The 12,733-nt window shown below is 35.9% G+C and overlaps 1 protein-coding gene across 3 annotated transcripts in view; it reads left to right on the top strand.

Moving 5' to 3' along the window:
- GABRB2 (gamma-aminobutyric acid type A receptor subunit beta2) overlaps positions 1-12,733 on the top strand; it is a gene marked incomplete at both ends in the record, with an annotated part of 262,768 nt that overhangs the window by 222,102 nt on the left and 27,933 nt on the right. The window contains one exon of one of the 3 annotated variants that reach the window (XM_080699400.1): positions 3,563-3,676. The exons of the other annotated variants lie outside the window; for them this stretch is intronic. Within the exon in view, the coding sequence (XP_080555526.1) occupies positions 3,563-3,676 (114 nt within the window). The remainder of the gene's footprint in view (positions 1-3,562; positions 3,677-12,733) is intronic. 3 annotated transcript variants of the gene reach the window in all.

Below are 12,733 nucleotides of genomic sequence, written 5' to 3'. Positions count from 1 at the left end.
ACTTTTTTTCAGAATTTTTCCACTGAATTTGACTTGCCACCAACTTTAAGAATCACCACTTTGAGGCTTTTGACAACAGTCCCCATGCTAAACCACTTTTAAACCCAGTCTGTAACCTGGATTCCTGTTATTAAATTCTGCTCCAAGCAAAATAATTGCACATATATTTTGTGATCATTAAAATTTAGATCTGTTGAAGTAGATAATAAAAGGTCTTGAATCAATATCTACACAAAGTACTGTTAATCAAGTAATGTACAATATTGGATTCAATAAGTAGCAATGGGACAAAGAAATCAGCAAAACTTTCAAACTGTCTGGAATTATTAATCATGACAATAACTGATTATTCCATTGCCATCTAAGTATTTCTAACCTCAGTTTAACTCTAAGGAGAGCACACATAAGTAATCTCTACCATTGGGATTTGCTTGGAGTAAATCTGATGGACGATGATGATTCACTTATGTTTCCCCCAAACACATAGGTCTAATATTTGGTTTGAAAATATTCTCTAATCCAAGGAACCACTTTTCCAGATAATGATGCTTATAATGATGCAAATTTTAAATATAGTCCTTAAAAAGCCATGAGTTCTAGAAAACTTGATTTCTTTCTAATGCCAAATCTTATGCTTAGTAGAATCATAAGTTGGGAGATTCTAACCTACTGTTATGACTTCCTTATAAGGCTATCAGATGAGAGAGTACTTTTTAAATTCATTTCATGATATGCAATATTGTAGTCTTGGTAAGAAAAACTAGAGGAAAATGAATGAATTAATAAATAAAAATATCTCATAGTACCACAATTAAAAATGAGCCTAAATCAATTGCTTAATGCAAGGCTGACTTAATAAGATAGCATCTGATCCTTTTCACTTTCATCTACCCTATTTTTCATACTAATTTGCATTTAAATGATAAACTTAGGATCTAGGCAGTAGAGATTTTATATAAATTGAGCCTGGGAAACTTTAGATAGTTCTAAATTCAGTTGTGCTGAGATAGAGAAAGGGTCACTAAGCAGGCACCTCAGTGTGTTGGACACTTCAAGCCCATCCCTCTTGGAGAGGGTTGTTCATTGACGCATATGATGTAATATAAAAGACCAAAAAGAGATAGATATCCAGACATCTTCAAGGGCATTGTTTCTCAAAGAAGATTCGATTTTGTATCCTAGAGGATTCTTGGCAATAGCTGGAGATAATGTTGGTTTTCATTACTGAGAAAAGCACAACACTACTGGGGTCCAGTATAGAAAGACCACTGATGTCACTGAACATTCTGCGGTGCATACAGTAGCTTCTTATAACAAAGAATTACTCCACCTAGCACATCTAGCTACAAACATCCAAATTGAGACCTAGAAAAAAATATTAGGCTTGTGTTATTCCTAATCCTTTTTAAAGAAAGCATTTTCACCCCTTGCTTTGATCTGCATGCATATCAGTAATGACATTAGGAGTTATGATTCACCATAGTGGTTTTGAGTAAATAATTAGGCATCAGTTGAGTTCAATATATGCCCTCCCATTTAATAGCTGCATGACAATAGTTAAAGTCAGCCTGCCTGGCCCTTCAATTTCCTCATCTGTAAAATGAGGTTAATTCCCTTATTATTATATTATTGTCAAGTTTATTGTGATAATGAGTAAAAAGGGTAGGTAACATAGTCCTCAGTACATGGGAGGCAATGAGTTAAAAAATGTGAATAAAACATTAGTGTTGAATAATTATAACTTTTAAAATAAAATGTATAGTCCCCAGACTTATTGGCATATCTGCTTGTATGTTTTACATGATCTAGCCCTGTAGAATGCAGTTGCATTCCCGAAACTGAGTATTACCTAGAAAGAAATGTTGTGTCAGCCATTTTAAAGTTAAACCAAGGAAATCATTTTTCAATGAGTGTTCACTGCAAACTCTAGAGCAAACCTACTATGTGAAGCTTTACCAATTATTTCATAGTACAGAAAACTTACTGTCATCTTGATTAAATTAAAACAAAAAATGATGCCATCTAACATTCCAGGTTTTTAGGATTTTTATTTCAACCTAGCATAAGAGGTTAGAGGAATACATGTTGGGTTCTGAATGTATGATGTTTTTATTGTATGTTGGCATGATGAATAATGCCACTATCTCTTACCACAGATGTCTCTTCTTTCCAGTTATAACTCTAAAGTTTTTCCAAAGATTTGGCACATATAATCAGCTAAGTATTGCTGCTACTCTGGAAAAAACAGCTACTAGGAGAACGATTGAATTTTCACCTTTGATCATATCCTAGAGTTAGAAGTAACCTCTGGTCACTAAAAGTGATTTTTAAACCGTGTTCTGTCCTGGCATCAGGGAAGGATTAAAGGGGGGGGCTATCCAAGAAGGAAACCCATTCTTACTTCAAGACAATGCCATCGTTTCCCTCTTTTATGCATTCATTTTTCTTACCTTTTTACTTGAAGAAAGAGCTTTGTGGCTATTAAAACTATTCCTATCCTGCCATTAAAGTTAGGCAAAAACTAAAACTCTTCAAGTATTTTAAATACCAAGGCTGCATGGCAAAGTAAACAAAGCTTTGGAGATGAGCATTGGATTTTCTGAGCCATATTCAGGGCATTTTGTACTGTGCTAACAAGTGAAGAAATTAAGTGACATCAAAATGATCTGCTTAGATCTGTTGGCTCCATAAAAGAATCCCACCTATCCCCACATGAAATACCACAAATTGTAACTTTTGCCATTGCGATCCTAGGACAAATTGAGTTGAAGAATACTAAGATTTTTAAAATAAAATTCAAACCAAATGAGTTCTACTGAATTTTCTCTCAAGCCTCCTCTGAAGTTCAAAATTCATAATCCCCTCAAATTAATGACAAAACTAAAAAATATATATTTATAGTCTCCACCCTAGTGTTAAGAGAGTCCTTCCTGGTGTCCCTAGAATTCTTTCATGTATGTGTCGCCTGTGTGTTTTCTCATCGAATTTGCTTTGGGTTGATTTCCCTCCCTGTTTTTGCTCATGCCTTCGAATATTTTCAACTCTTCCCCTCATTTTTTTTTTAAGTTTTATGTTGTTTCCTGGTGTATTTTTCTCTCAGTTACTAAGTATATGGCAATTTGAGAATCTGATTATCATTGTCTTTTCACCACCATAGTTATTGCACATTTGAAATTCTACCAGTATCTTTCTTGTGTTGAGAAATCCACAACCACCAGTTATCTAAATAAAGCTACACAAAAAAGACCTCCATTGGAGGCTGTTCTTTCTTCTGCATCTATGGTCATTGTGGCTCTCTGTATTGTCTTTTTCCATTGTGCCTAATCTTTTGTAATGCAAAGCCACTAAATCCTTTCAACTTATTTCTACTATTTGGAATTAATTTTTAAAAATAATAATGCATTTTTCAAAGCCCGACTCATTAGCATTGTCAGTTTCTATTAGCGTCGGTCTCTATGCTTTTTAGAGACCAGGAGCACTTATCTATATCCAATTTACTTGAACCACCAGGCCTAGTGACATCTGTTGACTTAATTAGCACATTCTCTACTTTGTCTTCCAGATTTTTTATAAAGATATTAAACAAAATGGGACCCAATATCGATCCTTGTGGGACCCTACTGGAAACCTCTCCCCAACTAGATGGACTACCAATTACGATTTCTCTCTGTATATGGTTAGATAGCCAGTTTTTAATTCATTTATTTGTGTTTCTGATGGGACCAATTTGTTTAGCTATTCTTTTAAAATAATGTTTGGGATCTTTGAACATCATTTATTTCCATATATCCACAAAGACTGGAGTTTAGTTTAATGTTTTCATGAGACCCTGGTGGGGTTTTTCCTTTTTTTAATTTTTTTTTTCAGAATAGCTGTGGTAGACCACAGTTTCATTGTTCCATTGAGGAGTAATTATGCTTGAGAAAAAAATTAGATTGTGTTTTGAGATCTTTTTCCTCTATATTGAGAGGATAGAGTGTCATTACATACTCAGAGATTTCTCGGTTTTGTTGTTGGTGTGTTTTTCTTTTTGTTAATTAATTAGGAAATTAAATATTCCTTCATTGGCTGGCTCAGAATATAGGAATCTATATTTCTTGCCCTAGGTAATTATTTCGTGTCTAAGAATGTTATATTTGTATTAAGTCCTGTTGTTTTGTAGTAATTTGGTTTACAGTGGTTCTGGCAGGCCCATCACTCTTATGATGATAGATAAGAGACAATAAGAGAAAATATATTCCTTGTCAAAACATGATTTTAATGAATTTCAATGAGAGCCTATTTTATTAATACTTAGGGTGTAGTTTCTGAATCCTCATATATTTGTAGTCTTAAGTGGCAAACTGTCATACATATTTCTCTCCTGAATGGAGAGATAGGACGATGGTGATGAAGATGATGGTGAGATGACGACGATGATGATAATTGTCACCATTTCACTCTATCACCCATTTGTCCAGCTACAGAGTTTTCTTTTTTGTTTTTCTTTTAATTTATATTTCTTGCATATATGTTTCCACACGTCTTTTTATCCCATTAAGATGTATGACTACAGTGCAATAATAAAAAATGTTAAAATTTTTTAAAAAATCTTTCAAGATAAACAAACATTAAAAGTATTTGAACAGCCAGGCGTGGTGGCAAACGCTTGTAATCCCCACGCTTGGGAGGCGGAGACAGGAGGATCCCGTAGGTTTGAAGCCAGCGCGCTGGCTTAAGAGACCCTGTTTCCAAAAATAAAAAAGTATAAAAGAGGTCTGGGAGAGTAGCCCGGAAGTAGAAGGGCTTCCAGGAACCCCAGTACACACACACACACACACACACACACACACACACACACACACACACAAGTATTTGAACAAATAAAATTTTTGGAGAAGGAAAAATTATTTATATTTCTTGTATATTTCAATTATAATATTGAATGTGAATATTTTATATGAAGACTTGATGCCAGACGAGCTTCCATTATTGTGTGTTCCAAGTATCATGTTTTTTTCTTTTTCTTTTTCTTTTTCTTTTTTTTTTTTTTTTTTGTGTGTGTGTGTGGGTCTGGGGAAGAAACCCAGGGGCATTCAACCTCCGAGCTACAGAGCTATACCACCTTCCCTATTTTTTTTTTTTTATTCTTTATTTTGAAACAGAGTCTCACTAAGTTGCAGAGGGCCTCACTAAGTAGCTGAGGCTGTCCACGAACCGCCATCCTCCAGTCTCAGCCTCCTGAATGCTGGGATGACAAGTGGGCGCCACCACACCCAGCATGCTTTTTCTTAATTTTACTGCTTTGATTTTAATATCCTTGAAACTTTATTGTTTTGTTTTGGGGCTGGGGAAATAGGTAAGGATGATCTACTTTGGGGAGTATTTTGTTACTTTTTCTATTTCATTACTTGCTATAAAATTACCTAAGAAATGTTCATGGTCAGATTCCAGGAGAGAGATTTTTGAAGTGTGTTGATCACGAGTTTAGTCTTGACCCCATCAACATCCTAGAACTTGCCATGCCTGAGCTCTCAGCCGATCTCGTTTATTTTGTTGCTGCTATTCTGATTTCTTAGCTTGAGTTCTTCTTCTTGAAATTAGAGTAGATTGATTTGATTGAGGATTATTCCCTGTAGAATATTAATCATGTAGAAGAAAGTACTAATGAAAGTTGGAATTTGAATTGATGATATAAATGGTGGAAGAATCTTGTATTTTTCTCAACTAGAATCAAAGCACATTATGTTATTGGTCTAATAACTTTGTAAAGCCACATGAAAATTCAGGATACGCTTATATTATGAGGACTTTTTTGGGGGAAAAAGGGGCCTCTTCAGTGCATTAAACTGTCCAGTTGATGGCTTTAAGAGTTAATTCTATGTGATCTAATTTTAAGATTCTTGTTTGTCAAGAACTTTTCCCTTTTATTAAAAAAATATTTTCTTAGCCGGGCATGATGGCTCACGCTTGTCATCCCAGCATTTGGGAGGCTGAGACAGGAGGATCACAGTTCAAGGACAGCCTCAGCTACTTAGTGAGGTCCTTTGCAAGTCAGTGAGACCCTGTTTCAAAATAATGAATAAAAAATAGTACTGGGGGTGTGGCTCAGAGGTAGAATGCACCTGGGTTCCATCCCCAGTACCACACACACACGGAACATGAGCACAAAATTTCTTAGTGATTTATCTTGAAGTGTGGCTTTTAATGCCTTTTGGTTTTATTTTTTTCTCAGCTATGTCTTCAGTCTATCATTTGAGTCCTATCTTAAGTTCATATTCATAGTACAAAATAAGAATTAATATTCAACAGTTTAAATAATGACATTTTAAATTACACCTGTAACCTGTAAAGCCATCAGGATATATGTTGCGATCCTGAGTGGCACTAGGAAGATTGGTCGATTTTAGGGGCAGGCTGAACTGGGTTCACATTCCAGTCTTGTCTTTTCTGAGCTGTGTGACATTGGACATGTTTCATCTTTCAAGTTTCTCAACTAAAAATTTGAAGCACTAATTTCTCCCTTGTGATACTGCTGAAAGGATTAAATGAAATAATTACATTATGAGCATTATACAGTACCAGACAAAGGACCCTTACTAGTGACTGTTATTCCTGAGATGATGGCAGGAAGTGTGTATCTTCTCAGCTTTTGTATTTTTTTGGTATGTTATTATTTTTATAATAAAACTAATTCATAATTTTCTTAAAAATATGTGTAAAATCAGTGAAAACCACTTATACTCCCCACAAATATAATCATTGTCAACATTGCCTTTTATTCACATTTAGTGACATTCTTTTATAAAAAATAATCATATTCTAAAATTCCTGAATAATAATATACTCATACACACATGAAACATACTATAAATAATAGTTTTTTTAATGATTTACAAATTATCTCCTCCTTTCAGTTAAACCTGTTTTCATTATTTCTACTCCAAATTTCTGCTAATTAATTTATAATTCATATACTTGTAGTATATATATTATTATAATTTATAGTATGAATAAATATATTACTATATATTATACAAATTATATTAAGATACTACATTATAGAATTAGTATTCTATATTTTAGTACATATAATCTAAGTATATATTATTTATATTCTAAGTATATATAACTTACATACTTTATATTCTAAGTATATATAACATATACTTAGCATATATATTATTATTATTTTTAAAGACCATTATCTTTAACAAGTTTGCTTTTGAAAAATTGTGATATTAAAATTCTTTAGAGAGAAGTATTATCAAATAATTTCTTGGATTTGCAATAACAGAGTACTTCCCTGTCCTGAAAATGACTCAACTATAAAAATAGGCTTTTTACACTGGATAAATTAGAATATACCTTAAGTAGCTGTATGCTGTAAAATAGTAAATAACTGAACAGTCAGTTGTGCAATAATAATATTGTGTTCTGGAACAGTATTCAATACCTCATTTAATTAGCTCAATGATCCACATCTACATAGAAGGTCAACATAATCGCCAATTAAAGATGAAAAATGAAGACAGTCAGGAATTCATCGATAAAACAGGCCTTCATCTCAAAGTCACTTGACCCCTCTTGTCATGTCCAATTTCAAGTCAGTTCCTTTCCGGTCCCTTCTGATTCAGAGAATCATCCAGGTCATTTCCTATCAACTCGTGAGGAGGAAAATATAATTATAATCCATTTTCTTTCAATCTGTGTTTTCCCCCAGGAATGCAAATCGCAACCAATAATTCAATTTTTAAACATACTTATCACATCAAAAAACCCAGGTAACCACTAAATAAAATGTATTAAACCACAGGAAAAAGTTTTATATGGAACGCTGTGACACACACTTTATTTTGTAGAATTTGAAATATAGCACTTTTAACATGCCTCTGCCATCGTACTATGTCACCATCAGAAGCCAAACTCAGATTTAATGAACTAGCATATTCTTTAAGAAAAAATGTGCAACTATTTTTAATCTTGAGATAAAGACTGATATGTTTAAGTATATCATGTGCTTTAGAGAGTTTCTTAAACAAACATATCAAAGTCAATCACTAAGCCTAGCATGGGAAGGAGAGATGGGGAGGAAATGGGGTGGAGATAGGGTAAGGGCTAATTGGGTGATGTGTGCATGTATGTCTACACTAGTCTTCTATCCCATTAAGATGTATGATTACAATGCACCAATATAAACAAATTTAAAAGAAGATAAAAATTGACTTACTTAAGCTCCTGAAGCTAAGAGGAGACTTTTGTTTACTGTCAATAATTTTTCCTTTTTTCCTCTATGTACTTCTATATTTTGGATTACTTATTTTTACACTTAAAAATCTGTTTTTATGAAATGTGGTAGCAATCCTAATATCATGAAAGCAATTCTTGCTGAGTAAACTTTGGAAAGATGATGAACTATGTATAGAAAAAAAGGAAGGAAACTGTTCTATGAGTAGTTCTCAAGGTCAAGAGCTAGCATCAAATCTTTATTAATTATCTTCCTATTCATATTATATTATTTTATAAAAATAAAGTAGTTCCAGCAAATATTTTTGGTATTCCTAAAGAAATTAAGACTGTCCTATGGCTTCTGCTCCCAGGAACTTTGCGGAGTTGCCTGATGCTTGTTTAATTTTGGCAAAGGGTGCCTAGGGAGACATAAAAAAATGGACCCTGACATGATTTTGAAAACTCTCTCAGCAATGAGCAAGCCGTCTCTCTGCCTCTCAGCACTTCTGCTCCTTCTGCAGAGTATTCCTGGAAACTGGCCCAGCTTCAAATGCACTATGGCAAGTTTCCTCCACTGAATCAGAGGATACCTGCTTTGGCTCCCAAAAGGGGGGTTAGGACTCAGCATCTGTGAGTCACTGTGGGCCAAGCTGGCTGACCCCAGCTGTCATCCTGAGAGCCAGCTATCATATTCAGGCCTCAGGTGGGCATACTGGTTTATGGAGAATTTCAGGTTTTCTCAACCCAGGATCAGAGGTGATAATGATGTTAATTATTTATTTATTTATTTATTTATTTATTTATTGGTACTGGGTACTTGTGTTCCTGGAAACCCTTCTACCTCCAGGCTACACTCCCAGACCTATTTTATATTTTTATTTGAAAACAGGTTCTCTTAAGCCAGTGCTGCTGGCTTTGAACCTGCGCGATCCTCCTGTCTCCACCTCCCAAGCGTGTGGATTACAAGCGTGCGCCACCACGCCAGGCGATGATGATGATTTTAATAATACATACGTGTGGGTTACAATGTGATAATTCAGTATATTTATAGAGTGTGCACTGATCAAATCAGGTCATTAATATTCCCATCTCCTTATCAGGACTTTACATTTGGAGAGTTCAGACACCTGTTTTCTGGTTCTTCATAAGATAAATAATAGATCATTTTGATCCGTAGTCACCCTGCTGTGGTATAGCACATGTGTATTTATTTCTTCCATCTAACTGTTGTTTTGGGAGCAGTTATCAAGTGGCTCTTTCTCTCTCCCCTGTTCCTTATACCCTTCACAGTCTCTAGTAACCACTATTTTCTTAATAATACACTTTTATTGGTGAATTGTAGTCTCTCATCAAAATGTCGTTCAGAATGATAGGAACATACATACACACAGTACTAGGTGAATGTTCTCCCAGCTCCCTCCCAACCCTCTTCCCTTCCCCATACTCCTCTACATTCAAGAAGACCCATTTTAGCTCAAGAGTTGTTCAGATTAGCCATTGAGAATGCTGTTCCCTTGAAGCTCCTGTGTTCCTTTGAGAGTCTGAATTATATGTCTGCTTAAAGCAGCCATTTGCATGAAGACTTTAAACTCTTCTCATGAAGGAAACAGATTTGAAAGGAATACCATGTAATGTGTTGATCACTCAGCTAAAGTTTACCAGATTACTTCCCCTGAAGAACAGCTTTAAGGCTAAGGGCACAGAGAGACCTCGCTCAGTCAGACTAACTTAATTTTGAATTGGAAATAGCCCCATAGTTCAAGTCCCAAGACTGTCACTTATTAATTACATGAGCATGAGAGAGCTCTCTCATCCTCAGTTCCCTTATTTGTGCAGTAGGACTTACAGTTCCACCATGAAACAATGGTTTTAAAAATTCTATGGAAAAGTACATCAAAAGTACCTGGGTAGCAGCAGGCATTTGATAAATGGGGAGTGTGAAGTTGGGGTCTACCACAAAAGGATTACAAGGGCAGAATTCTGATTGTGTTTCTTCAGATATATTTCTAAATTGAATAGCAACATGCCCCTCAGTGTGATGGAAGAGTCTACTACTTCTATAGCATTTTAATAGTATGTGATAATCAGAAATGGATAACCCATAGTAAATACACGTGTTCAAGAAAATATTCATGGAGTGTGTGTGTGTGTGTGTGTGTGTGTGTGTGTGAGAGAGAGAGAGAGAGAGAGAGAGAAAGAGAGAGAGCGAGAGAGAGAGAGAGAAAAGGAGAGAATATACTCAAGTCAGCCAAGATCTTTGTGCCTACCATAGAAAAATAGCATTTTCACCTTGAAAAGAGGCTTAAAGGATCTCCTGATTTTGTATATAAAGAAACCCTGATACATAGAGAAAAAGAGTGACTATCCCAAGGTCACACAGTTACATAACAAAGCCCCAGCTATACTCCAGTTACCCAGAATCACCTTTCCATTGCTGGACACTGCCTTTCATTCCTGGCCTTGACAATACCTAGCTATTTGATCTGCATCTCTTCCCAATCTCTTTGTTCCTCTGAAAAATAAGAGTACACAGGAAGATATTTGGATGCAATAGAAAAAATTCTGTCCCTGCTCATGCCCAGTGTATAACATAGAGCACATTACTTCCCTTATCGCAACTACTATTAAAAGCTATTAACTTAGGAGGCTGAGATAGGAAGATCTCAGGTATGAGGCCAGTGCACAGTAACTTTAGTATAGAATACCACTGGGTCCAAAATCCAGTAATACACATGGAGCTATTAAAAGCTAATGTCTCTCATGAGCTTACATAAAGCCAAGAACTATACCACTCCTGGGTATCTTTCCAAAGGGGATGAAATCAGAGAATCATAGTAATATATGCATACCCATGTTCAGAGCAGCACAATTCGTAATAGCCAAAATATGGAACCAACCTAGGTCTCCATCAACAGATGAATGGATTACAAAATTATGAGAAATACACACAATAGAATTCTAGTCATCTATAAAGAACAAAATCATGCCATTCACAAGAAGATGGAAAGACCTGGAGAACATTATGTTAAGTGAGATCAGCCAAGCACAGAAAGAGAAGGGACATATGTTTTCTCTAATATGCCCAAATTAGGGAGTATTAGGGATGCCAGAGGGACTCCAGATAATGGAGGGGAAACCTCAGCAAGGCTAGAATGGAAAGGCATGAGAGGAAGAAGGCTGAGGTTGATTAATGAAGGAGCTGCATCGAATATGTGTAAAAGTATGAATGTAGCATGGTCAACCTGGACACTCATTGTTGGGTGGAAGGAAGGAGAAGTGGAGGGGAGAGGGCACCAAGCACAGTCTGAATGTATGCCAATTTCAATATGATAAAATAAAAATATAAAAAATATAAAAGGTCTAGAAGCACATTTAACTTTGTTTCATATTGAATAAAATCATATGAAAAAAATTAAGTCAGGAACTTGCTCAATGCTCCACTTGAAAAGCTCTGACGGTCTCTTGCCCTAGTGCTACATTGTATAGAGGCTCATACCTCACACCCCAGTACTGGAATTACCAGTACTCTCAAGTACAGAGAATCCTTACCACAATCCCTGATTTCCTAATTCAGAATTCCTATTTGCCTAAGAATATAAATGTTAGCAATTTCAACAAACGATGTTAATGCTTCTGAAACTTCAGTGCTTGCAGATTTACTGGGTTTTCTTATCGCCCTCTAAAATTTTATTCATGACCAAGGCTGAGATTCAGACAAGTGGGAAAAATTCAAAGTCCATTAGCTAGGAAGTGACAAATCTGGAATTGTTTGTTTGTAGTGCTGGGAACTGAGCCCAGGGCACTCTACCTGTGAACTACACCCTCAGCCCTTTTCATTTTATTTTGAGACAGGCTCTTGCTAAATTTCTTAGGTCATGTTCAAATTTGATATATTCTTGCCATAGCTTTGCAAGTAGCTGAAATTACTGGGTACACCCCTGAATCTGCCCCCATACCCATCTCAAATCTAGATGTATCTTTAATTTGTTTTGTTTAGTTTTGAGGGTTTTTAGTATTTGACTCACATATAGTAGTGGACATTTTGTTTGTCACCAAAGTACCACATTGTCAACAGGACTTGATGCCTCCTACAGGTATAACTTTTCCTTCAGTCCCAACTCAAACTGCAACCTGTGTTTTATAATGTTAAACAACTTTCACTGTTTGTCATCCACCTTGGATCTCAGAACCAAGGGGAATTTGGTGTTAGAATAGAGTGGGGAAGGGATGTTTGACAAGGCCATGTTAGACTAGCAGCAGTTCTCCTAAGCAGAGAGTTGAGGAGTGAGTGGCTGGTGCCGTGGACAAGTACTCATTGGGGTAATTCACCTGTAATTGAGCAAAGGCACAGAAGCTATCAGACCACAGCTGTGTGAGAGATACCCAGCAGAGGTGCATTTCAACGTTCCCTCTTAGCTCACTCTCCCCCTCAGGGTTCAGTGGAGAGTTTTGTTTGTGAATAATTGAGCCTTCTAAAAAAAATCACATGTGTGCTTGCACATACACACACACACACACACACACA

The sequence above is a fragment of the Muscardinus avellanarius genome (assembly GCF_963383645.1).
Source record: "Muscardinus avellanarius genome assembly, chromosome: 7".
Taxonomy (NCBI): domain Eukaryota; kingdom Metazoa; phylum Chordata; class Mammalia; order Rodentia; family Gliridae; genus Muscardinus; species Muscardinus avellanarius.
This window is presented reverse-complemented; position numbering and strand designations above follow the sequence as displayed.